At 49.4% G+C, this 27,071-nt stretch overlaps 2 protein-coding genes across 12 annotated transcripts in view; both read left to right on the forward strand.

The window, feature by feature from the left end:
* The window catches only part of GOLGB1 (golgin B1), a 60,901-nt gene extending 52,426 nt beyond the window's left edge, over window positions 1–8,475 (forward strand). For 9 of the 10 annotated variants that reach the window (XM_087767124.1, XM_087767131.1, XM_087767130.1 and 6 more), the window contains one exon: window positions 168–1,895. In XM_087767124.1, the coding sequence (XP_087623250.1) occupies window positions 168–302 (135 nt within the window). In that variant the 3' untranslated portion in view covers window positions 303–1,895. Of the gene's footprint in view, window positions 1–167; window positions 1,896–8,396 lie in introns of those variants that run through there. The other variant, XM_087767132.1, reaches the window with a different exon arrangement.
* On the forward strand, window positions 2,029–25,630 carry LOC104019909 (hematopoietic lineage cell-specific protein). 2 transcript variants are annotated; one of them, XM_087767134.1, is made up of 15 exons: window positions 2,029–6,191; window positions 8,397–8,480; window positions 10,359–10,432; window positions 11,367–11,496; window positions 12,738–12,848; window positions 13,534–13,588; window positions 15,629–15,739; window positions 16,262–16,372; window positions 16,986–17,041; window positions 19,684–19,753; window positions 19,997–20,133; window positions 20,777–20,887; window positions 21,392–21,701; window positions 23,484–23,555; window positions 23,928–25,630. In XM_087767134.1, the coding sequence occupies exons 2-15, from the start codon at window positions 8,397–8,399 to the stop codon at window positions 24,062–24,064; spliced, it is 1,569 nt and encodes a 522-aa protein (XP_087623260.1). In that variant the 5' UTR covers window positions 2,029–6,191; the 3' UTR covers window positions 24,065–25,630. The 2 variants fall into 2 exon arrangements, with proteins under 2 accessions (XP_087623260.1, XP_087623261.1); XM_087767135.1 differs by having other exon boundaries at window positions 20,780–20,887.
* Window positions 25,631–27,071: the final 1,441 nt, after the last annotated feature.

The following is a 27,071-nucleotide window of genomic DNA, read 5'->3' on the forward strand; positions in this document are numbered from 1 at the left end:
TTTCACTGAGGATTGGCTCTAGAGGTCGAATCTGACAGTGGAATGGGTTTGGGAAGGTTCATGCTCATTAGCTTAAACTTATCTTCATGGTCTGGAGAGCTCTGGGTGAAGGCAGTTGGGGACATATCCATTCCTGGTACTGACTGGTCTCTCTTTTACTCTTCCAGACTCGGAATATCCTTGGACTACGACGCCTGTTACGCTCTCTCTTCCATTCCCGGACCCACTTGCCTCTGCTAGTCGCCATGTATCTGCTTGCTCTCCATGTCCTGCTGTTCCTGTGCTTTACAGGCCACCTATGAACAGGAATAACAGCCTTTTATTGAGCCACAATCCTCTGTGTAGTCCCTGGGCCTGCATTCCCTATCGACAGGGTAGCACTTCACCCAGCTGCCGCCTTTTTCCAAATCAGCCCTTAAGGAGCAGCTGCACCTGGCAACTTGCACCTAGATTGCTTGCTGTCTAAGTATGCAGCAGCCAGTGCTGATGCTTGGGATCTGTTTCCAGGACATCTGCCATTCCTTCGGTGTTTTTAAATGAGTGGTACATTTTCTGAGCCAGGGTCCTCACACTAGAAGCTTCAAGGACAGCATCTGTTCCTGTACCTGGAGGTAGCACCACTCATTTTATATAGTATTGTGCTGTGGTAGGAATAAGAAAAATATTCTTGAGTTGCTGCAGTACTTCAACACTTCTAGGAACTGCAGGATCTTCCCCCTCTTAGACTGAATCAGTGAGTTGGTTTGGGGAAGCCTTGTAGCTAGATATAAGAAAGAGAAGCTTCTTCCCTTTCTTGCATCCCTTAGATTTGATCTGTGGCTCAGCGCTGTTTGAAATGCGTATCCTAAGGAAGTTGTGGACACTTTAAGGAACATGAGTTGAATTTCAAAATCACGTTTCCTGCTCAGTTGCATCTCCTGTTGAAGAAAGGCCAAAATTAGTATATCTGGACCTGCTGAGCATTCCATTTAAAAACAGTCATATGTCTGCCTTGACAAGCCTGTAAAATAATGTCAGTAATTTAGTTATTGAAAAGGAATAGGAAACAAGAAACTCTTTAGCTCTAAGTTAATAACCTTGCTGTTTATAGCATTTGTGCACCTTGCACGATGGAAGGTGCTTGCATACCTCTTGAAAGAAGAGCAGCCATGCTCTTGCATTCTCATCCACTGAACCATTGTCACAAGCTTAAACCTGTACAGGCTGTGTTGAAGGATTCCATAACGTGGTATGTGGGCCCAAATCAAAGGCAGAAGCTCCAAAAATAAACTGTCCCCCCTACGCTGAGGAAGGGACTAGTGTTCTGAAACCTTCTGGCATCTCTGCTTTAGGAAAAGCCTGTTGTAGAAAGCTAGTGCTGGTCATTGGACTTGTTTGAATCTAAAGCAGACTGATGCAGATGGACTTGATCTTATAGGATATATGGAAAGCTGTGTTTTCTAAAGTACCCCTGAATATGTCCTGGAGTTGAAACTGCCTTCTTCCAAAGGGAGAATGCTGAATGCAAAGAAGATAGTTCCAGTCGAGTTCCCTGTCAGAGACCAAGTGGTCGTTCTGTTCAGAGTACTTGCCAGAAGGATTGTATCGGCCTCTTGCTAGAGTATAACAGTCACATTTTTCCCATGGGAAAGAGGTAGTTCTTTTGATATTGCTGGTAAACTAAGATTCTCTAGCCAGTGAACAAAGCCTGTTTGAGGATGTATTGGTTTCATCATGGTAGCTAAAATAATTGGATCTCTGGCGGGTCCGGAACATTGGCACTATCTATCCATTTGTGCACTACCCTTGATTATCTGCGTGGACTTCCTCAACTAGATAAAATTCAGTGACCAAATACTTTGCCTATAGCTTCCTGGGGCATGTGCTCCTGTATATATAATAAAGATTATTTTTCAGATGGAATTTTTGTAATGTTGTCATGTAAATGTCAGAGGTCTCTTGACGGTATAGTGCTGCTGTAGCATACCTTTTCCAGGACCACCATGGGACCGTAGGTAACTTTTGTGTACGCTTTCTTGTACGTTGATTGCGGAAGCTCTGTTTGTTCCTATCATTTGAATGCCTAGGGAGATGACCTTTTTCCCCAGTCTTGCTTCTCTCAGCCTTTTTCAGCTTTTGCTGTGATGACAAAAGAAGGAAATAGCACTTTCATAGTGAAAGCAATTCCAGTAAAACAAGATCTGCTTGGGTTTACTTTTCTTTGCATTTAGGCACCTTTGACTGAACATTGCACCCTGTTGGAATTGTGCGACCCCAGGAAAGACACAGGAGTTAGCAACAGCAAGCTGGAAGCATGCTGCTAACTTAGATGGGGCTAGTTAAAACGTAACGTCCTCTTCCAACTTTCTGTAGTCAAAGAAAGGTACCTTTGTTCATATTCACCACTGCAATCCACTACCACCATTAGAACAAAAGCTAGTAACGGGGTGTTGTAAGACCATAGACAATGTTTCCACTCTATTTAATAGGAGGAAGAATTACAAGCAAAGTACATTTCCTTAAAGCCCATGATGCAAGTTTTTCTGAACTGAAATAAGCTTCTGCTGGTTCAGAGACATTTAAATATTTTATACCTTCAGATGGAACAGTTACATCTTAGATTAAATATATAAATAAATAAAATAAAACCTCAGAAGGAACTCCTGATCCAATAGTGTGATCAAACAGCTTTGTGGCATGAAAGATGTGGCGTTTTAGCTGATGTTTCCCGTTTCAGACATTTCAACTTTCTGTTTTTTCTCTGTTTGATGGACTTGTCCTGCTTATTTTTTTTGATCTATCTGCAATAGAGTCTGAGAAGGAGATCAACCAACGGAGCTGTGCTCTGCCATCTCTGGTACACATAAGCCAGTTCAGCATGGCCACTACTGAGGCAGGTCCAGGATCTGTGATTGTGCCAGGAGGAAGGCAGTGTTACAAGGGATAGGGAGGAGTGGAAGCCGGTTACTGCGTGGACCTGTAAGAAGAACCCCTCCTTACCCTTTCAGCTACCTTTACAGAATAGGTATAAGGCTCTGGGTATGGTAGGCAAAGTGCATGATGAGATAGAAGAGGAGGAACCTATGCGAGTACTCAGTGAGCCAACTAGGAAAGATGCCCTCCTAGACTTGTTTGTGAATAGAGAAGGGCTCATGGCTCATGTGATGGTAGATGGCTGTCTTGGCCACAGTGATCATGAAATGATTGAGTTTAAATTTTTTGGTGTAATGAGAAAAAAGGTCAGCAGAGTTGCTACCCTGGATTTCAAGACAGCAAACTTTAAGCTATTCGGGGAGCTACTTAGCAGTGTCCCCTGGGAATCTGCTTCTGAGGCCCTGGGAGTCAGCGAGTGCCGGTCAGTTTTTAAGAAGCACCTTTTAGAAGCACAGGAGCAGACAATGCCACTGTGTCGAAAGTCAAGGGAGTGGGGCAGAAGACCAGCTTGGCTGAACAGGGAACTCCTCATGGAGCTCAAGGGGAAAATGGAATTGTACAATCTCTGGAAGCAAGGTCAGGCTTTGCAGGAAGATTACAGAGCCGTGGTTCGCATACACAGGGAGAAGACATGAAAGGCCAAATCTCAAGAGTTGAAACTGGTCAGTGTTGTGTCAGACAACAAGGCTTTTTAAAGTATATTAATAGCAAGAAAACGTCTAAAGAAAACATTGAAGCAGTTCTTGTTGATGATGGTCACGTGACTAACAGGGATGAAGAAAGAGCTGAGGCGCTCAGTGCTTTTTTTGCCTCAGTCTTTAATAATATTCATAGACCTCGGGCTGCCCAGTCCCCTGAGTCAGAGGACCATGAGTGCGGGAAGTGCCTTTCCATTTGTGCACACTGAAATTGTAAGGGACCAGCCGTACCAGCTGAATGTTCACAAGTCCATGGGGCCTGATGGGATTCACCCCAGAGTACTGAAGGAGCTAGCGGATGTTATGGCAGGACCCCTCTTGATCATCTACCAAAGGTCTTGGGAGTCTGGGGAGGTCCCCTCCGACTGGAAGCTAGCCAACATTATTCCAATTTACAAGAAGGGCATGAGAGAGGACCCAGGAAACTACAGACCTGTTAGTCTAACCTCAGTTCCTGGAAAAATTATGGCAAAGATCATACTGGGTGCTACTGAAAGACATTTAAAGAACAATGCAATCATTAGGCACAGTCAATATGGGTTCACAAAAGGCAAGTCCTGTTTAACTAATTTGATATCCTTCTATGATAAAGTCACCCACCTAGTGGACCTAAGGAAGGCAGTGGATGTAGTTTTTCTCGATTTTAGTAAGGCTTTTGATACCGTCCCTCACAGCATCCTTCTGGACAAGTTGTCCAACTGTGACATGATCAGGTATGCAGTGTGTTGAGTGAAGAACCAGCTGAACGGCAGGGCTCAAAGGGTTGTAGTGAATGGGGCTGCACCTGGCTGACAACCAGTCATCAGTGGTGTTCCTTAGGGCTCAATCCTAGGGCCAGTTCTGTTCAATATTTTTATCAGTTATCTGGATGCAGGAGTTTGCTGGCGATAAAATAAAGTAGGAGGTGCTGTTGATTCTCTCGAGGGACAAGATGCCTTGCAGAGGGATCTAGACAGACCGGAGCATTCGGCAATCATCAAGGGCATGAAATTTCACAAGTCCAAATGCTGGATTCTGCATCTGGGACGGAGTAACGCTGGGCACAAGTATAAATTGGGAGAGGAGTGGCTGGGGAGCCGCCCTGCAGAAATGGATCTGGTCAGCAGCAGGGTCAATAGGAGCCAGCAGTGTGCCCTGGCAGCCCAGAGGGCAAACTGCATCCTGGGGGGCATCAAACAGCACAACCAGCCGGTCAAGAGAGGCGATTATCCCACTGTATTTAGCGTTGGTGCGGCCTCAGCTGGAATACTGTGTGCAGTTCTGAGCCCTACCATTTAAAAAGGATGCTGAGGTCCTTGAATGCATCCAGAGGAGGGCAACAAAGCTGGTGACAGGGCTGGAAGGCATGTCCTCTGAGGAGCGGCTGAGGATTTTTGTCTGGTTTGTCTAGTTTGGAGAGAAGGAGGCTGAGGAGCGACCTCATTGCTCTCTGCAGCTTCCTGAGGAGGGGATATGGAGAGGGAGGTGCGGATCTTCTCCCTGGGATCCAGGGTCAGGACTCCTGGGAATGGTTCAAAGCTGCATCAGGGGAGGTTCAGACTTGACAATAGGAAGCATTTCTTTACCAAGAGGGTGGTCACAGACTTGAAGAGGCTTCCTGGGGAGGTGGTCGATGCCCCAAGCCTGGCAGTGTTTAAGAGGGATTTGGACAATGCCCTTAATAACGTGCTCTAACTTTTGGCCAGCCCTGAAGTGGTCAGGCAGTTGGACTAGATGATCATTGTAGGTCCCTTCCAACTGAACTATGCCGGTCTGTTCTATTCTAAGCCCTGTATATCTTTCCATTTTGTCAAATAGAAATGACTAGTCTAGGAGCTTTTCTTGCTTTACTTCACTCCTTCAGAAAGGAAGTTATTTTGGTTTGAGATGTTTATCTAGTGTCAAACTAGTGTGATTTATGCTACTCATTCCAAAATTATGCACTTCCTACCAGTAAGCAAAGTACCAAAGAGCCTGATCTGTAAGTGCTTAGGATTCTGTAACTACATGCTTTCCATCTTCCTAGTTCAAGCTATTTTTTTTTTCTGGTCCTGGAAGAGCTTTCATGTATGTATGTATATATGTGTGCGTCTGTGTCTATGTGTGTTTATATATATTTTTAATTGTGCTGTAAAGTACTGAGTCAAATTTCGTAACAAGGTCTGTAAGCAGTAACTTGCTTTCTTTGGATCTCATTGTAATTGTCAGGCCCAGGGCCTTCAGCCTTTTAACTTCTTTGTACTTTTATGGCAGAATGATTTTTTGGAAGAGATGAAAATGGAGATCACAATCTGGTTTTGCACACTAAGAAAAGTAATTGTGCCCCATCAAGTGCTACTCATGGAGTCAGCAATTTGTATCCTGGGTATACACCTTGTCAGCATCGCAGAGCGCAGGCAGCGTGCAGGGAACCGCAGCGCACTAGGGCAGGTTTTGGTACTCGTGCCTTGAGCAGAGCTGGGGGCTGGGACGCAGGAAGTGAAGACAGCTGAAGTTAGAACAGGAACTCGGAGCACACAGCAGTCCAAAAGCTGTCGCTAGCAACAGGTGCCGGAGCAAAAAGCAGCAAGTTTGCCACCAGGAGCTGGTGAACCTTTTAAGGTAAGAAAGCTGAGTGGGTTTTGAGAGTGGAAAGTGAGAAACAACAACAAAAAATGTAGGGTTTTGGTGGGCAAAGAGAACTTCTTGACCCAGCATGTGTGAGCTGATAGTGCTCGGCATTTGCTTCTCAGTCTGTTCTTTGATCATCATTGTTGCTTTTGTGTTTGAGGCTCTGAAGAACCGCATTTCCGAATCAACCAGCATGACTGTGCTAAGTGTGGTAGCCCTGTATTTGTGCTGTAGTGGATGCTTTCAAGGGACAAGCTAATGGGACAAACTAAACGGTTGAGATGCTACTCTGGCTGATATTCCTCATTAATAGAGGGTGTCTGGAGCCTTGTGGTGTGATTACAGTCTGTGGCTTGTCAAGGTTCCCAAGATGCATGGTGGGTGGCTTTGGAGAATAGGTGGTCAAGAACCATTTACAGCAGGATTTAAACCCCTGAACCACCTGCATTTGAGCTAGCTGCTCAATCAGCTGCCCTGTCGAACGGCGCTGTGCTAGCTGGCTGTTGCTGCTGTTTTATCATTAACAAAAATGAGCCACAAACTTTAAAAATCTTTGGAGTGAGAGATGCTAATACATTAGGGAGGGGAAAAGGAAATGAAAGGTATTGTTAGATTGTGCTATGTCGTCCACATGAGCCTTCCTGCTTCCCCTGCTTCTATTTGCAATTAGCTATATTCAGTTTGTCATAAGATTACTGTCAGTGCACGCAAGCACAGCTGAGTAGTCACAGACCTGCTGTGTTCTGGAGTACGACAACTATTTGGCTTTTGTTTAACAAAAGAGACTCATCCCTGCTGCGCTCTTTTAGTTTCTGTTGTCTTTGCCCCCGGTCTTACAGTGCTGATTCTCTAGACAACCGGTAAGGGCAGCTTGAAACAACAGAACAGCGTGCGCCATACTGAACCGGACGGTTATTCACTGAACAGCTTTTTGTGTTGGACAATTCATTACTTGTTCAGCATAAACATTTTGCTTGCACAGAAAGCAACTGTCCTGGGCACTTGGGGCCGGTTTGTAAGCTACTGTATGGTTGTGGGATTGAGGGGTTAGTGCTGTTGAGAAGCATTTAATAAAAGCGTGCTGTTAAATGAGGATCCATCGCAAAGCAGTTCTCTTCCCTCCTGTTGGTTCGTTCACAGGCTTATGTGATGTTTGCGGTGATGCGAGACAGGGCTCGGCAGCCCAGTCTTTGCTGCACATTCTGTTCAGTCCTTCTCTGACCCAGTGAGAAGCTGCTTTGGGCAACAGTAAGAACAGTTTGGGGCTTCTCGACACCACGAGCAGTAATGGGTGGTGGGACGTGAGAACTCTGCTGAGAATGATTGCTCTGTTGTGTAGGGGCAGGCAACCCGTGTAATCTTCCTTCTGTCTCTCATTTTGTAGAAACTATGATGTTTGGGAGGGGCTTTTTCATCATCTTTTTTCACAGTCACCTTGAAAATGAAATGTAGGCGTTTTAGATTTCACATAACTTTTATTTAACTTCCTCTTCCTGGGCCTGTCACTTCCTCCAGTCCTCTTTGGACAGCCTGTACCAGCCGCACCACCGCAGCTTCAGCCTTTTCAGCCCTGCACACTTAATGATTTTAGCCCCGTTTCCTCTTTTTACCATATGACAGACATAAACACCACACAGCATACTGTACCAGCACTGTCAGACCAGCACACAGCTTTTCTCTGAACCTTCCCTAGCCCACTAGGCAATAACTAAAAAGTTAGAAAACAGACACGAGACTTCAGGGGTCCAGCCTCAGGTAAATGAGCATTGTATCATGGCGGCAGCGCACGCCACGGTCTCTGGTGGTGTGCCATGGCTGTGCTTCACAGAAGGGAGGTTAATGCAGGGAACAGCCCCCCACAGTACAGAAAATTAATGTTTGTTGGAAAAGCAGAATCTTGTAGTTGGATGCTAGCACTAATTTACATTAAAATAAGGTGTGCATTTTAACTGTAGAGTCAGTGTGCTTGAAGACTGTGGTTTACACTTAAAATCCCTGTGTGTTTTGCTGAAAGAGGAGCTGAGGCTCAAGGGTAGCTATTCTGGGGTGCCCTGTGCTGTATGAGGGACCGAGAGATCAGCAGGGCAGATGGCCTGCAAGGGTCCCTTCCAGCCCGAGTTACGCCATGACTGCTGTGGTCCGACGTGCCCGTGCCACGTGCTGGGCTCTGAGTGATGCTGTGTCCTCCTTGCGCAGATGTGGAAAGCAGTCGTGGGACATGACGTGTCAGTGAAGGTTGAGGCTCAGGGAGACGACTGGGACACTGACCCTGATTTCGTGGTGAGTGTCTGGTGTGGTAATCCGTAATATTGGTGATGGTGGTGGTGGTGTGAAGGGTTCACTGGCCCTAGGCATATGCTAGTCAACTGGGCCGGAGCACGGGGTGAGGCATGGCACGCAGCACCGCTGGCTGTGCTGGATCAGCCAAGTCCCACCAACCCCTCGCAGGTCCTGTCAGGTCATCTGTCTAAGCCATTTCTGACCCATATCTATGTTTAGTCTCCAGAACTTCCTCCATCAGTGTACCCTGCATCTGACTACAAGTAATACCACTTCAGGCGTATAGAATATCTAGTTTCTTTTAAACCTGCTCCCTGGTAACTTCACTGAGTCCTCCCCACAACTTATGTTGCAAGAAATAGCCAAGACACACATTTTCGCTTTCCCACACTGTGTGTAATTTTACAGGATTCCAGCATTGCCCTCAGTTGTCTTTTTTCCAGATGGAAGAATCCTACTCTCTTTACAGTCACCTTGTGCAGATGCAGCCCCATGCCTCTAAGGTCTTGCTTTCTATCTAGTCCAATTCTCTAGGCGAGATGGTGAGAGAATAGAAGGACTCAGCCTGTGGGAACCCCATGCAGTGTCATGATTTTCGTTTTCTATTTGATTCTCTCTTCGTTTCCTAGTAAATTACTCGCACTTTAGCTCTTTGGCCAATTCTGTATTTGCTGCTCTTCTACATAATTGCACATAATTCCATATTTTGTACTCCTTCCTGAATGGTAAATATTTTGGAAGCATCGTTGTGCAGATATAATTAGGATTTTTTTTTTTCCACATGCTTTACTTTTGTACTTATTAACACTAACCATCATTTACAATTTTATCACCCGCTAATTTGGCATCACAAGATTTTTCTGTACTGCTTTGTCTCCTGTATTTGGTTAACCTGAACAGTCCCTTTACTATCTCAAGACATTGACATCGCATTCTTCATACCCTTTTTCTAAACCTCTTAGGAGCACACAGTATAGCAGAAGTCCTGCTCCTCCTGGCACCAAGGAGTGCCAGCCATGCTTCACAGCCTCAGGTCTCTCTGAGCTCTGCTGAGTTTTTGGTTTCCTTTCCAGATAGTTTCTTGACGGACAGATTCTTCTGTTACACAAGAGTCCTATGTTTCTGAGGTTCAGTCTTGCCTAGTTATTTCCAGTAAGAAATTCTGGTTTGGCATAGAAAAGCAAGTCCCCACCCTCAAAGTTCCAAATTATTAATGTTTAAAAAAAAAATCTATGCCGTCAAGATTTTTTTTGTTTGTTTTTACTTGATTTCTTCTGTTTGTGGCAGCATTTAAAATAAGCCTGAACAGAATAAGACTTTGTATTATTTTTTTATTCCATTTCGTATATACATATTTTTAGCTTTACCTTGTATTAGGAACGAATTTATTGATGCTTCAATTTATCAAATACATGTTCAGACCTTCCAAAATGAAGACAAAACAAGTGCGGCCATAGCAAAGCTGAGGCAGAACAGCGGACCCCGAGTGAAACGCTCACTTAACTGCTCTTCGAATATTTTCCTAAAGAATTAATTTCCACAGCGTTTTCGTTGGCTCGCTTCTCCCGGAGGAGGAAGGACGGGGCTTCCCGCAGCCCCGCGCCCTGCCCGGCGCCCGGCCCTGCCGGACGCCAGCAGCGGGCGAGGATGGGGCGCCGGGACCCCCGGCCGCCCCCGCCGGGCCTTGCCCGCCGCCCCCCTCCCGTCCGCGCCCAGGAGCCGCCCTCGTCCCTTCGCCCGCCGCGGCCCGGCGGAGCTGCACCGAGCGCCGTCCTGCGGGAGGGCGGCGGGCGGCCCTCGGGGGGCCGGGGGACAGAGCCCCCTGCCTCCGGGCGGGCGGGCCCCGCCTGCCGCTGACGGCTGCGCTTGGCTCTGCAGAACGACATCTCCGAGAAGGAGCAGCGCTGGGGAGCCAAAACCGTCGAGGGCTCCGGACGCGCAGAGCACATCGAGTGAGTGCGGCCCGGCGGGGCGCAGGGGGCAGCGGGCGGGCGGCTGGGGAGCGGGGCCTGCGGCCGGGCCGTCGCGGCCGCCACGTCCCGTCCGGGAAGCGGCAGCGCCGGCCGAAACCAGCCAAATAAGGGCCTGTGCGCGGCGGGGCGCGGCCGGGGCGGAGCGGCCCGCGGCGCCGCGGGGGGCGAGAGGGGTTTCCCGGCGGGGCGGGCTGCCGGGCGGCTGCCGTCCCGCTGCCCCCCGCGGGCCCCTCTGCTCGGGCCGCTCCTCCGGCCCACGGGCTACCGCTCCGGCCCCAGAAGGCAGCGGGGGGGCCGGGGAGTGGAGACCTCACCCCGGGCGAGGAGCGCCTGGGGCTGCACTGCCGCCCGCCCGGGGCTGCAGCCTGCCCTCCTGGGCTCTGCCGGCTGCGTCCAGGCTCTTGGTTTGAGATGCTGGTGTTGCACCAGAGGCAAAACTCACAGGCTGCCTGTCGTGCAGCGAGGGGTTAACTTTCAAGTACTTCCAGACAGCGGCTGTCCCTGTGGCAAAGACCTCCTCCTGCTTCCCAGTCCAAAGCTTCCCTGGGACATCCCAGTACTGCCCTGCATAGCGTGGCTAGCGCAGCACGCAGAAAAAGGAAAGCGTGGGCTCCTGGTGAAGACGGGGTGCAGCCCTGCATGTGGGCTGCAGGGTGGGGGCTAGATGCACCGCTGAGCCTACTGCTCTGGGTCCTTTGCCAGCCCCCTGGGTAGCATCATCTCCTGCCACAGTGCAGCGGCTGCACGTGTGTGCCTACCACACAGAGGGGCCCGGCGTGGACACGTGGTGGCAGCTGGCAGTGGGTTTATGTCCTGCTCTGTGCTGGGCTCTGGCTGGTACAGTGGCACAGAGATACTGCATGGGTCTGCACAGTCCCACAGTGACTCACCCTGACTCTCTCTGTCTCATCAGCATCCATCAGCTGAGGAACAAGGTGTCCGAGGAACATGAGGTCATCAAGAAGAAGGAGCTCGAGACTGGCCCCAAGGCCTCCTATGGCTATGGGGGCAAATTTGGAACAGAGCGGGACCGAATGGATAAGGTAACAGTTGTGGAGGGCTTCCTTGGGCCCCAGTGGAAAAGTCTTTTTCTCATAAAGGAAAGAGCATCCCTGTCTTCTGGCCTGACCTTGAAGGGAGAGAATGGAGAGCTGGCATCGCTGCGCAGATTCAGACGTGTCTAGCTAGCCCTTAATCTGTCTCCAGTGTCTGTTTGAACCTATTTGTAGAATTTGTCTCTACAATTTCCTTGCAACACTCCCCTTAGCTGTGAAGAATGATTTTCTGTGGCTTGTTTCAGACCTGCTGCATAACAATTAAATTAGGTGCCTTCCTACCTGTGCTTGGAGAACTAATGAATAATAATTCTCTCCTCACATTCTCCATTACAGACCTCTGTCGTATCTTCCAAGGAGGAAGCCCTAGCTCATATTCTCTGTTCTCACATCAAATCTGTTTTGTTTTCTGATAATCATAACCACGCTTCTTCCTATACCTTTCAGCATTTAATGCTTCTTTTTTTTTTCAGATGTGAGATGATAGGATTGCAGTAGTATGCAATATTTAGGGTCACTGTGGGTGTGCATGATACCAGGATGGCAGGGTGAGAAACAGACATTTCCAGGAGGCCAAAATGGAGCAGCCATGCTCAGACCCTTCTGCCAGAGCAGAGTGAGGATGTTTTTGTTGAGCAGCTCCTCGACCTTCTTCTGGTCTTACCAGGATTTTGCAAGTGTTCAGCCTCTGGCTCTTCTCTTGCTGAGTGTGTGCAGTTCCTGGTCACACCACCTCCTGCGGGGAGCAGCAGAACCCTGGCCTGGCCTGTGGTAGGCGTAAAGGGTGATCCCAGCCAGCTCTGCTGACCCTTACTCTCAGACACAGAAAATAAGGAGCAGGTGCCAGCCATGCTGCCTGTGGGTTTTCAGTTGTGCATGCCTATCCACACTTTTCTCCTCAGTTTCCCCATGTGATTATCCACCACTCTACTTCACTGGCATTTGGGAGCAGTAGGTATTCAGCATCCCACAGTTTGCATGATGAGCTGGCAGTGGGGCCGGTTGTGTGGGATGGCTGCCCTTGAAGCTGCATCACAGGTCACAGAGCATAGCTGGTATTGGCAAAGGCTGTGCGGAAGGCATCGCCACCGCCAGCACGGTCGGTTTGGACCTGTCACCTCGTGGCTGCAAGCATCTTGGCAGCAGGGCAGAGCAACCGTGTGGTGCCTATGTCTGTCCACCCTGCCAGTCTGACCATGGGTGCTCATGTCATGCTGTCTCTCTTCCAGTGCGCAGTGGGCCACGAGTACATTGCTGATGTTGGGAAGCACTCCTCGCAGACGGACGCAGCCCAGGGCTTTGGGGGCAAGTATGGAGTCCAGCGGGACCGAGCTGACAAGGTGTGTTGGACAGGGCAGCTGAAATACGTACTTGCGGCCTGTGCTCAGTGCTGCCCCTAAAACACTATGCTACATTTAGGATTGTGGCTGCAGTTTTCAAAGTGCTGGTGGGTGCAGGTCTAGGCATGCCGTGCATCACAGTCTCCACTGAAGCACGCAGCTCATCTCCTCATCTCCAGGACAATGACTGATGACAAATTGCAGGGCCCTTGTGAAGAGTAACTCTCTGGTGTGCATTAACGTGCTTGCGCTGCCCTATCCAGGCAGCACTGTGTTTGTCTTGGGGGCTGTGGTGTTTTGCATCTCCGAACCACTAAGCTCTGCCATGCCCAGTGACTGGCCGTGGCAGGACTGGATGGGGACAGCAGGATGCCGTCCCTCCCGTGCACATCCTGGTGTCAGACGCTGCCCAGCTGCCGTGCCTGCTGACAGGGTGTGGGGTCAGGATTGTGACCCTCTTACCTGGAGTACATGGGCTCTTGTGAGGGCCCGTTCCGGGGCATGCTGCCACATGGACAGCAGGGACGGTGTGAGAGGCTGAGGAGGCCTGTACCAGCCGAGGAGTGGCCAGGTGCCTGCATGTTGCGGCACAAGATAGGGAGTCCCAGCCCGGCCCCTGGAGGAGGGAGGGTGAGACCCCGCTTGGCCCTCGGGATGACTGACATTCTTCCCCTTCTTGTTCCAGTCAGCACTGGGCTTTGAATACAAGGGTGAGGTGGAGAAACACTCGTCCCAGAAAGGCAAGTCCATGGGCACGTGTGGCCCCTTGACACTTTGCCCAGCTTCTCTTCTGCTCCCAGTATCCTGTGCTGTCTGCTGTGGCACAGGCTCCTTTGTTAGCCCCCTCCTGTCACTTGTTTCAGATTCCTGTTCCCAGTCAGGCACCCGTGCGGCCCCATTCCCTGCTGTCCTATCACCACCCTTCTGTTGTACATTCCGCTTGTCTCTATGTTTTGCTTTGACGGAATCCACGTCATGGCTGAGCAGAGAAGACCCCCCCCACACACACCCAATGGATAGCTGATGCTCCCTTTCTTCTAAAAGTCCTTCTGAGCAACTGCTCCAGAGGGAACCCAAGCACTGTAGGACATGAGAAGCGATTTCTGAAAAAGCGGCATATAAGAAAAGACACAACAATGGATATGGAAACAAAGGCCTATACAGCACCCAAACTTGTGCAGAATTCTGGAGATGATTCAGTCAAACTTTGACATATACATACAAGCAGCTATATTCATTAAGAGCATTGCAAGAACTGAAACTAAAGATATTTTAAATACTCTGCAACCAAGAGAAGGTGAGAGGCAAGATCTGTTACTGTTTCAGATAAATGTGCGGAATACTGCATTACCAAGAAAAGAAGAACTGAATCATGTTCGTTGCAGAGGAAACTATAAAAGAAGGAAGATGTTCTGAGGCATTCTTGGTTGATCTTAAATCAATGAATCACATGCAGTTGTGCTACATTAACATATTCCTGTATAAGAGATTGTATACTAGATTGTAGACACAGAAATTCATCAGGCTGTGTAAAACCACAGAAATCGCTCAGGACAAAATGAAAATGTTAGAAATAGGGTAAGGTGTTTGGATTGTTTTTCATGAAAATGTGTCCACACTGGAAACTCCAGCATCAAGGTAATTGCTCTATTTGCTGAAAACAGCATCCTAAAAGGTCCATTTCATAATGGCCTAATGGGTGAATAATAGTTTATTTGAGATAAGTTTAAGAAATTTCTAGGACTTACAGATTCATCCTTAAGTGACTGAGCTTCTATGAAACAGAGAGCCATTCTTGAATACAAAATGTTTTCATGCATATTTCTCTAGATCACAGTCTTCATGGATTGATTGGGTTGAATTTGCTGGAGAAGCCCCAACTCATTCCTGTGAAATGCAGACCTGTAAGAACAGGGTCAGGGAACAACAAAATGTAACTGTGATTTAATCCTTCTGAAGGGTAGGATTTGGAAACAGCTGGCAGACCAGGTCTCTTGAAGGAAAGTGTCTATATACAGCCAGCAGCTAGGACAGAGGCTGACATTTCCTAGGACATCAGCCAATAATAACAAGGTAGTCCTTGGAGAATAACTGAACACAGCTGAAGTAGTTAATACATTACTAGTTTAGAAGATGGAAAAAGGGGAGGCAATAAGGAAGACGTGCTGTGCCTCTATCACATAACGGTCGAGTGTGCCAGAGACGGCTGGGGGAGAGCTGGAGCATGTCTCCAGAAATGTGGGTTTCAGCCTTTGCTGCAGCACCCAGAGTCAGTGGTTTCCTTGTAGAAGTTGAGATTCCATTGCAGCAAATGTAAGTCATACAACAAAAGGTTTCCATTTCTTCTGTACTTTCAAGGGCTCAATATACTTATTCAAAGACCTTTTCAGAGACTGGCAGGCCACAGGTTGAGATCCTTGCTCTGGAGATGTGTGAGTGGGTGGATGCCCAGGCTGCCAGTGCCCAAGTCTTGCCTTGGCTTTGTGTCCTTGAGTGGCTGAGCTCCTGCTGCCCACGGCCCTCAGGCTCTCTTGCTGCCATGACCCACGCTTGCCCTGTGTACCCATTCCCATGGGCCCTCGTCCTCAAGGGCCCTCATGGTGCTCCCTGCCATCCACTCTGTCCCCTCCAAACCCCTTACTTTTTTTCTGGTGTTTTCCATCATCCCTGCTGCTCTTCCTCCTCCCTGGTGCTCTTCCCCAGTGCTGCTCCCCATCTTTACCCCCTCCCCTCACCAGCGCCATGCTCAGGGCAGCGTTTCACTCCATGTACCACCTCAGATTACTCCAAGGGCTTTGGTGGCCGTTATGGTGTGGAGAGGGACAAGGTGGACAAAGCGGCAGTAGGATTTGACTACAAGAGCCAGGCAGAGAAGCACGACTCTCAGAAAGGTGAGCTGGGGGAGCCCAATGCAGCAGGCAGTGTCAGGATTGGAGCTTGGGACTATGCCCACTGGGGCTGTGGGGTACTGTGCTTGTTTTTTGCAACCTGCTGCATGAATGGTGGAGAAGCTACGGGGAGCTGTTGGGTGCCCACTACTTGCAGCAAGGGAATGGGGCAGGTGAGGAAAGCCATTGCATAGTGCATGACTGCTGGAAAAAGTTCAGGCTAAATAAAGAGGAGCAGCAGATTTCTATGGGCACAGGTATCTCCTGGGCAGTATGTCACCAAAGGAAGGGTGCAGGGGAAGCCCAGGCAGGTGCCAATAGCAGGTGACATGCCCCAGGGAGGAGGGAGGACTGTTGCTGCAGCCACCAGTGGGGAAATCTGGCCTTGCTCCATGTCTTTCTCTAAGTCCTGGGCAGGGAAAACTATTGCCCGTGTGACAACATCCTGAGCTCACAGTGCTGCCACGTTTCTCTTTCCCTCGTCTGTTCTCTTCCATGCCATGATGTGTATCCCTGCAACTGAAGACTATTCTGTGGGCTTTGGTGGGAAGTTCGGGGTCCAGAGGGATCGTCAGGACAAGAGTGCCCTTGGCTGGGACCATCAGGAGGAAGTGCAACCCCACGCCTCCCAAACAGGTAGGGCAGTGCTGCCAAAGGTGGCAGCACAATTTGGAGCACACACAGACCTAGAGCTAGTGGTTCATACTTGGCAGAGATCCAGCTGCTGAAAACTGAATGTGTACAGCATTTTGTGGCAGACTGTGAACTCTGCCAGCGTAGGTGCATGCTTGGATCAGTGGGGAATATTGAATACAAGTCCCTGAATTGGGCTTCCCAGATTATACTGCGCTTTCTCTGTGAGGTACATTCCTGATCATAAGCTCATTCAAAAGGTGAGCACACAGGAATGAGGCAAAGCAGGTTCCAGGAATGGCTTGACTACTGTATGTTTAACTTCGGTGAACAAGGCCACATTGCACTCAAATGGCATGACTGGCTTCTCCCCCCAGTGCCTTGGAAGCAGATTTGGCAGTGTACAGCACTGAACACCTGCGCACTTCGCTGAAAGGAGTGAACGATCAGTCTTAAAAGCTACTGTCCAGAGCATTTTATATGTATTATCTCTATAGTTCCATATGTGATAAGATGCAGACAAAGCTAACTCATTTCACTGGACACAGCATACTGAAGTTGGAGGTGCACACAGAATATAAACTATTATAAAATAGCCTCATTTTTTTCCATACAGACTACACCAAGGGGTTTGGAGGCCGTTATGGGGTCCAGAAGGACAGAGTAGATAAGGTAAGACTGCATGCTGCAGCCTGCAATTGCTTCCTGCTAATCACTGCTCTGCACTGCTGCAAGAGAAGAGACTTCCCAGATGGAGATGAGGTCCCACTGCTCAGTGCACAGCTATTGCAAGGGTGAGGGAACTGGCGCAGTGTAAATACCAGAGGGTGCAGAAGAAGAGTGCAGCCTGGGGAGACCATAATGCAAGGAAGAAAAAGGTTTTTTCCATTCTCAGCTGCTTTTGAATTGTTCCACTCTCGGACTGAACAGTCATACACCTGCTTTCTCTTGGGGCAGGATTTAATAGCAGAGCCAGTGAAGAGCTCTCTAAGGGCATCAGAGTATGCCCTTCTGGATATCTGGTACCATTTAAGATACTGGGAGTGTTCTGTCTGGCAGCTTGCCGTCACTCCTACAGGCCCCGTGCGTACCAGTACAGTCAGGATGAGCAGCCATAGCTCCTTGGAGATGAAATTCTGTAAGAATGCAGCCTTGTGAGAAGTCTGAGATGCCACAGGCTATTGCACCATGCAGGAACTGTCTCTTACACAGGAGAGGTGCTGGATCAGACTGAAGGCCCATCTGGTGTCATGTCCCCAGCACTGACTGGTAGGTGATGATCTCAGAGAGCAGTATGCATAAGAGTGGTTCTTGCCTTGGACTACCTCCAGCGAGAAGGTGGTATCGCTTGTGGCTGCCATTCCTCTAGCTGTTCTTACTCAAGGCATATGGTTTGTTAGCAGCTGTCGCACCCACACATAAACCAGGCTTCCCCAAAGCTGGCTTGAATCTTTGGTCCCTCCAGTAGCCAAGCTGCGGACCTCCTCGGTCTCTCCAGTATCTGACACAGAGCTATGGCCTCTCTAGTATCTGGCTCCTTATCTCCTTATCCTCTTACACTGCTCACCAGCTGGTATGGCTTTGTTTATGAGTGACTGGCCCCATATCACTCCCCCTTAACTACCGGTGAGATCTGGCCATTCCTCATGGTGCTGTTTGTAACTCATCAGCTTCTCTCTTACCTTCTGCAGGTTTTTCTGTCCTGTCCAGGAGTTTCTTATGGTCTGTTCAGTTAGCTAAATCTCAGGCCAGGGCCTAGTCATCTGCCTGCAAACCTTAACAAAACCCAGGAGGGATGGGATTGGCAGGGATCAACCTTGCACGAGAAGAGGTCATCCAGTTTGCTGGTTCAAGTTTTCTGTCTGGGCTGAAAGCAGGCTCATCTACAGTAAAAATGCAGACTGTCTCAGGCACTTGAATTAACACTGTGCTTTGGCAGGCTACCCTGCAAGCTTGTTCAGGAAAGGGAGTCTTGCCAGTGGATGATGATCTGCATGGATGGGGATAACCTAAAAAAATGACAATGCAGAAAAAAGCGTGCAAAATCAGATGAGCAGTTGTGCAGAAGTCAGGGCTGTAGGTCATTTGAGAAGCAGGATGCAGAAAGGGAATAAGCAGTTCTTGATCAGGTCAAAGTGGAACATGAATTTGTGCATTTTGAGAATATTGAAGCATAATCAAAGATGGTGAATATAAGTACCTAAGTTCTTCACTGGAGTAGTGCTGAATTCATTGCTCCAGAGCAGAGCATAATATACCACCAGGCAATCTTAACTCCCCTTTGATAAAGTTTTGAACACTAAGTGTAGGATTCAGCTCTTACACTGAGACTCCTAAATTTAAATGCTGTCATATAAACAACATGTCCAAGTCTCTGCTGTGGTCTGTGTAGACCCGGTTCTGAGCCTGCAGTGCCGTTTGCCTGCTCAGGTGTGTTTTCTTTAAGGAAAGCAGAGCTGCTCTCTGGGCTCCACTGACTGTAGTAGGAACTCGGCCACCCAGCCCATTGGTGACACCTGCAGGTAGAACCCTAAATGTAGCTGTATTAGTCTGAAAGCTGGATCCTACCTGCAGGTTCCTTTTTGTATGCAGTAGTTTTCTCATGAAAGCAGATAAACCCCCTCTATCGCACTTTCTTTTTGCTGCAAACACCCCATCGATGCTATTACCAGTTTAGCCATCTCTTCACACCTCATAAAGCCAGTGATATCTCAGATGTTCACATGCATTTTCACTTTAATGTTTTCCAGCCTATGCTACTGCATACACATATTGCAGGCAACGACCTGCTGAAGGGATGCACCTTTTTTCACGGTTAGGCAGCTGCAGCTGTGCATCCAATAGGGAAGTGCTTCCATGCCTCATACCACTGGGAGTGCAGGGGACGGATGCGTCGGGTCCCTGGACCTCAGGAAGTGGTAGACTGCCAGGCATCCACTCAGTTCTTTGGCATGTTACCAGTGAGCGCTTCTGCCTTGAACGCCCAGCCTTGCTGTCCATTGCAGCAGTCATCTTGCCACGGTGCAGCCTCCTCCACTTGGCTCCATGGAGCCTTTTCAGCCCTCAGAGCGCCGCCCCTCTAACAGGAGCAGCCCTTGCCTTTGGCTGGAGGGCAGCAGGCACTCCCACAGTGCAGGGAGGCATCAGGAGAGCAGGGCTGCAGCCCGCAGCCTTCACAGTGCTGTGGCAGTTGTACAGATGAGGACAGACACAGCTGGGAACAAAGCTTGCAGTCACCAGTAGCCAAACCCAGCAGGGGATCTCAGCACTGGCCTTGCCTAACAAGCTGGGCGCTTCATTCACTTCTCTTGCAGAGTGCTGCTGGCTTTAATGAGATGGCAGCTCCCACCTCCTCGTATGAGAAAACAACACCGCTGGAGGCAGGTGAGACAACTGGCTACCAGCTCTGGGCTTGGTGGGAAGCTGTGGGCCTCATGATCCCTCTGTGGCGGCACACTGGCAGGCATGTGCTGTGGTGGGATGTGGATTTAACCTGTGTTGAGGTGCAGGAGAAGGTGGCTGAACTGCAAGTTTCTCTGGGAGCGGCAGAGGTCTGGGTTTCTCCTGGATGCTTGGGATGGTGGAAGGGAGCCATTGGGCAGGCTTGATCAGCTGCCTTCTCCACAGGGGCTTCCAGTGGCACCAGCAGCCTGCGGTCACGATTTGAAAACATGGCTAAGTTAGCAGAGGAGGAGAGCAGAAGGCAGGCAGAGGAGGACCGGGTGAGGCGGCAGGCTCGGGAGTGCCAGGCAGCTCGGCGGAAGGTGAGCCGTGGCTATCTTGCCATATCCTCCAAGGCTTGCAAAGCAAACTTTTCCTCAGGGCCATGCAGCTCCATGTCCTTCTACCTGATCTCTTTACAGTAACTTCTTGCCTAAACTGCTTCCCTGCAACTGCCAGGGACTGCCATTGAACTTCACATCTGTCACTGGATTTTCCCTTTCGGCACACAGATCAGGACCTGCCTGCACCCAGCCATGACCCCCTGTGCTTTGGCCTAGGTTCCTTCTTGCCTCTAGTGCTTGGCAAACGCAGTGCAATCACACCTCCCCCGTATCGCCATCCCAGCAGTCTGCATTCAGGGTTTTCCAGACTGGAGATAGATTGCACCCAAACCCTCACGTTTGCAAGACCTCCTTCTACATTGTGCTGTTTCTGCCTTCAATGTGCAGATAAGGTTTCACCAATAAAGCACTCCCTGATACGTTTCCTCCTTGAGGCTGCTCTCTGCAGACTCCACAGCTGTTACAGGCCTGCTAGTGTCCAGTCCCTAGGGCAGGTTTGTGGGAGCTGGAACAGATTGCAGCTGGAGGAAAATTTTCTGAGTTGCTCTGTTGGGAATGGGAACGGTCATTGCTCTGGACCTCATTCAAAGGGACTGAGGGTGTCTAGTGACTTTTTCTCCAGCAGGAAATCCCACAGAGAGAGAAGGACCACACAGAGGCAGCCCCTGCCACCGTGCCAGCAAGGGTACCTCGGAGTGCTGACCGAGACAGGCCTGTGTCACAAGGAGAACAGGTGCCAGGGCGGGCTGGGGAGAGCCAGGAAGGGGAGCAGGCAGAGGGGATTGCACGTGAGAGGGGGCTGTGCTTTACGGGCAGCCCCGCAGGAAGAAGTGGGGTGCAGCCACAGCATGGGAGAGGCTTTGGAAGGAGTGAGGGGGGAAACGTTGGGATGGTGACGGGACATGTCTGCACAGCACCTTACACCATGAGACGGGCTCTTGGAGTGGGTCAGTGCAGTGGCAGTACAGTGAGCTGTAGCTAAATATGAGAGAGAGGTTCAAATACATGAGCCACGAAGGTCTTCACAGCAATCCCAGGTGCCAGTTCAGCACAGACCTAATGGCTGAGCTGTTTCCCTGTTGTGCAGACGATGGTGCTCCATTTGTGTCATGGTAGCACTAAAGGCACCTGCAGTGGAGCTGGCTCCTTTGTGTTGGGTGCTGTGCAGTCATGGGAGAGCTGCCTGCAGTGGATGCTTTGCAGGTGACTTTGAAGTCACTTTCTCACTTCATGGCAGGAAGCAAAAAGGGAGGATGAGGAAACACCACCCACTTTGCCACCAAGGCCAGCAGATCTGGGTGAAGAGCTGTGCAAGATCCCCAGCCAGGATCAGCCCATCTACAGTGAAAGTTTGGATACCGGTGGAGACTATGAGGAGCTGCCAGAGCCCTCTGACTACTGTGACAGTACCAGTGGAGGTGCTGACTATGAGGAGCTGCCAGCACCCTTGGAAAAGCTGGATGCTGTCTACGACCATGGAGGAGATGGAGGTGAGGACTATGAGGAGATCCTTCCTGAGGAGCCCAGCCAGAGCCAGCCCCACCTGGGTGAGTACTAATGGAAAAGCCCATGTCTTGGGGAGCTTGTGTCTGTCTGCTCACCTCCCTGGATGTATGGGGCAGACTCCAGAGGGAATTTGTATCCTGAAGTCTATTGTGGTCAGGATAGCAGCCCATGATGATGGAGACTTGGTCGTCTCTCACTCCCTTGCCCAGCTCCAAGGTGCGAGATCAGCTGCATGGGATGCTGGGCCAGGCAGCAAGTATCTCTGCTGGAGCAGGACTCAGGCAGGAGGACCAGAGGACTGCTGTGGGCTCTGAGGAAGCTGGACCTGGACTGATGGTTTTGGTGCACTGTTTCCTGGCAAGTGACTGCCAGTGCTGTACTGAGGCCTGAGGGTGCCCTCTTAATTCAGCCTGTTGCTCAAAGTTAAATCCAGTTGGTGGCCGGTCACAAGTGGTATTTCCGAGGGCTCAGTACTGGGGCCAACTCTGTTTAATATCTTTATCAATGATCTGGACGAGGAGATCAAACGCACCCTCAGAAAGTTTGCAGACAACACCAAGTTGGGCAGGAGTGTTGATCTGCTGGAGGGCAGGAAGGCCCTACAGAGGGATGTGGAGAGGCTGGATCGATGGGCCGAGGCCAACTGTATGAGGTTCAACAAGGCTCAGTGCCGGGTCCTGCACTGGGGTCACAACAACCCCAGGCACCGCTGCAGGCGTGGGGAGGAGCGGCTGGGAGCTGCCCAGCGGAAAAGGACCTGGGGGTGTTGGTCGACAGCCGCTGAACATGAGCCAGCAGTGTGCCCAGGTGGCCAAGAGGGCCAATGGCATCCTGGCCTGTATCAGGAATAGTGTGGCCAGCAGGAGCAGGGAGGTGATACTGCCCCTGTACTGGGCACTGGTGAGGCTGCACCTCGAGTACTGTGTTCAGTGTTGGGCCCCTCACTACCAGAAGGACATTGAGGTTCTGGAGCGTGTCCAAAGAAGGGCAACGAGGCTGGTGAAGGGTCTGGAGCACAAGTCTGGTGAGGGGCGGCTGGGGGAGCTGGGGTTGTTTAGTCTGGAGAAGAGGAGGCTAAGGGGAGACCTTATCGCTCTCTACAACTACCTAAAAGGAGGTGGTAGCGAGGTTGGTGTTGGTCTCTTCTCTGAAGTAACAAGCGATAGGACGAGAGGAAATAGCCTCAAGTTGCGCCAGGGGAGGTTTAGGTTGGATATTAAGAAAAAATTTCTTCACTGAAAGGGTTATCAAGGATTGGAACAGGCTGCCCAGGGAAGTGGTTGAGTCCCCATCTCTGGAAGTATTTAAAAGATGGGTAGATGTGGTGCTTAGGGACATTGGTTTAGTGGTGGACTTGGCAGTGCTGGGTTAACGGTTGGACTTGATGATCTTAAAGGTCTTTTTCAACCTAAATGATTCTATGACTCTATTCAAATGGCTGGAGCTCATGAGACCTGATCTGCTGGTTTCTCCTCTGTGTGAGGAGTGCAGAGTAGTCTTCCTCCAAGTATATAAGCAAACTGCATGGGCTGCTGTTGATGTTTCTGTCATAGCTTCACTGGTACTGGAGATGGTAAGTGGAGAGGCTGGAGTGATGTCCAGCCTTTTTCCTGGGAGAGGAACATGAAGCATCAGGACCCAGCCTCTCCTTGCAGAAGGGGAGGGAAGTCATACCTTGCTTTGAGCCATGGTACATGTCTCCCTGTTGATAGGGTTTGGATGTGGTTCACCCCAAGGCTGACAGCTGGGTGGAGGGTGGCACTGACCAGATCTATGTGGCTGCTTTCAACCTCTTTCTCATCTGCCCGTCCTGTCTTCTGCAGGGGAAACGGACAATGTTTATGAGGTGGAGAGCCCTGGGACCTGTGCAGTAGCTCTCTACGACTACCAAGGAGGTGGGTCTGCCATCCAGGCTGTGGGGAGAAGCACTGGGACCGGGGCAGGGTGGTGCGACAAGGGAGGTGGTGGCTTACACCATCAGCACGGGTGAAAAGATTTCAACTTGGTGGTTTAAATTTCTTCTTCTTGGAAAGCGGAGTGAGATCTGACTTGGGAACACAGAAGCTTCATCTTTCATCTGTGAAGCTTCATCTTTCTCTGCTTTATCTGTGTTGTTTGATGGGGTTGGATGAGGTGAACTCTCAGGGTTATCAGAATGCTTGTTCTGTATTCTGCTCCTGGGGGTGGGGTGGGAGGAGGGATGTAAATCCAGCTCTCTCTGGGGTTATCTTTGCATTGTGACTATCTTTTCTGAACAATTTTTGCAGATGGAGATGATGAGATTTCTTTTGATCCTGACGACACAATCACACACATTGAGATGGTAGATGAAGGCTGGTGGCGGGGGCAGTGCCGGGGCAAAGTAGGCCTCTTTCCAGCAAATTATGTGAAGCTTCTGCAGTGAAACCAGCATTGTCCAAGCTGATTCCTTCCAAACTTTGCCTCTCTCTGCTTCAGCCTTTTACATGTTATTAGCTTACCTTGGCTCAGCCTGGCGTGTCTACATGCAAGAAATACCAAGAAGCAAACTGGCAGCATCTGAGGGAAAGTTTTGGCCTGTGCCCAAGAGAACCTTGATTCCCATCCACTTCCAGATGGGAAAGGTGAGATGGTTTAAGAGCATGTAAGTTCGATACAAGATGTCTTTTCTCCCTAGGCTGTCCTACGTGTTAACCAGCAAGCTTGCAGGAGAAGTGTGTCCATTCCTGTTCCCAACAGGGCAATTCACAGAAAAGAAACACCTACTCTAATCCAGTCAAGGCAGAAGAGACATGAGCTATGGGACCTTTTTAAGTTGCTGTGGCCCTGGATCTCATCCTACCTAGGGGTCAAGGAAAAGAGTGCTGTGAAGGCCAAACTTGCCTTTGCTCCCAAGAAGGGTTTCCACTTGCAGGATGAACCATGTTTGCAGTACAGGGTAGAGAAACATTAACCTGGTCTATCTGGGCAGATTTCAGGGCTGGGGCCTAGGAACATTTGACCCTCACAGTGAACACTGCTGACTTTTCCTGCACACAGACACAAGCTTGGCTGCAGTGAGCTGTTCCATTAAACACGAGACATGTGTGTTGGCTCAATGAAAATGTAGGATGATCTTGCTAAGGTGGGAGATTACTCACTTGGTTTTCCTCTGTGTGCTAAGAACGGTGTTTGGAGACATGTCATTTCTGGGGTAAACCTTGAAAAAGGAAGTGTAAAAATTAGATTATTTTCTGAGAAAAATTATTCTGGAAAATCTGTCTTGGAGCAAGAGAAAAATACTAAAAGGCTTCACTTAAGGAAGCGTATGTTAATAACTGTCTTGGTCCTCATCCAGGCAGCCCATCAGAGGAATGTTCTGCTAGGGAAATCCTTTCAGTCTAGCAAATGAATCAGAATAAGTGCTGCTTGATACAGGTAGCAGAATATTTTAAGAGAGCTCCATTTTTCCTGTTAACTGCTCTGACAGTACAAATAAGCATACCCATGCAGGTGGGGTGGGAAGAGCAGTCCCACAGCTTGTCTCTAGCTTAAGAGCTCCACTGTGCTTTGCAGTCAGTGCTAAAGGTAGGTTCCCCTATCCAGTATTTGGCTCAGCCTGTTCTCTCTGCTGTTGGGTGGTTTGAGTCCCTGTGCTGAAGTCAGGCCTCCCCAGTGTGGCAGTAAAATAGTTAACCCCTCATAGGTCTTTGCAGGACTCACTAGTTAAGAAATATTTGCAGGTAATGGTCTCACCAGTTTAATTAACAAAGGAGTGAATTATTTGTTAAAGGGTGTGCTGGCTAGACCCTCCTTATCTAAAGAATGCTATTGTTATTTACAATATCCCTACTATCTGACACAGTTCGGTGAAGAATGAGTTGCATAATCTAAAGGTATATAAACTCTGTAACTGCCCCATTTGGGCAGAGGTCGTATCAGCAGTCTGTCTCTCTGCTGCGCTGTGCTCGCCCTCATAGCCGTAGTAATAAACTGCCTGATTAAAATTGCATCCCGGTTATTCTGTGACAGCACATGTGCCCTGTGTCTGTTGTAGGCTCGGTTCCTTGCACAGTGAAGAGGGTCCCCGAATGTAGCCCTCCTTCATCACAGATGTGGGGAAAAGGCTGAGCAGGTGGGAAGCAGGACAAGAGGAAATTTTTTATTTTTAATGTTTAAAGCAGGTTTCAGTAATAATCCAATGCAAATTGATGCTCTCCCTTGAACCAGTATATTCCAGGCTAGATGCTCAACGTGCCACTGTAGGAGTTGGTTGTTTTTCCTTTGTGGCAGGCAAGTACCATAACAATAGGAATAAGTCGGGGACACTGCTGAGTAGCAGAGCATGTGAGAAGCTGCAGGAGCACACCCAAGTGCCGTGCCAGCTGCCAACAGCAAGGGTGCAGAGGGTCCCTGCTCAGTGTTTGATACTGAGAAAAATCACAATCTGTGTCTGTCAATCATGGGAAAGACACGTTGTGATTCAGGTTAGAAATTGTCAATTTTAATGTAAATATTGTGGAGGTTTTTGGTTTGGGTTTTTGGTTGGTTGGTTTTGGATTTTTTTTTCTTTTTTTTTTTCTTCTGAAATACCTTTCCCAATATTTTTTCTTCATGCAGTTCACCCTTTATTTCCTGATGTTCCTTTCCGGGGGGCTCTCCAGAATGGGCCTCATTGTGGCAGACTCTCTTGACTGTCCTAGTGAGACTCTGAACTAGGGGTGTTCCAATAATTTTTTTACAAACAAGAAGGGTGTAGAGTAGAGCTGGCTGAGAGGCTTGCAACCTGTTTGGGTAGGAGCAACAGGCCATCCCAACACATGGGTTGCAGAAACATTTTTTTCCCTGAAGAATAAAATCAGTGTGTGTGGTGCACTAAGAACTGGCAAACTGCTCCCAACAAGCTGTGTGCCTCATAGGCCCAATTTTTGACTCTCCAGTAGGTTTCTTTGGGAACAGACTGGATTTTGCTGGGTATCTCTTGGTAACTGAGCTATGGATGAGCCATGTTTTGACCCCTTCCAGCCAACATGCCCCTCTATGACAGCTGCAGAAACATTGCTGTGGCTGCAGGCTTGCACCTGCATGTGCAGCCTGTGCCAGCTTCCCTCCCCACGCGGACCCTTGCACTGGTGGCTGGCTGCTCCTGGCTTCTGCCATGGCGTTGGACACCGCTGGCCCTCGTGGACTTGCCTGCAGATTTGGCCAGCAGTGGGATTGCCCCAGCACCCATGCAATCATTTGAGCTTGGACCCAGTTGCAGAGCCCCTGCAAGAAGAGGTTAAGCTGAGGCAGTGGCAGCTGAAAGAAGCTGGCTGCCCCACGTCACCAGCCAGCCCTCAGCCACTATTGTCCACCGCCACACCACTCACAACAACTGCATTTTTTTTTGTTATGTCTGTAAAGCAAAGCAAGCATTTCTGGTGAGGATTTAAGCAATGCCAGCTCACAGC

The sequence above is a fragment of the Nipponia nippon genome, unplaced genomic scaffold (genome assembly GCF_047370975.1).
Source record: "Nipponia nippon isolate SJK-2023a ecotype South Korea unplaced genomic scaffold, ASM4737097v1 scaffold_3, whole genome shotgun sequence".
NCBI lineage: Eukaryota > Metazoa > Chordata > Aves > Pelecaniformes > Threskiornithidae > Nipponia > Nipponia nippon.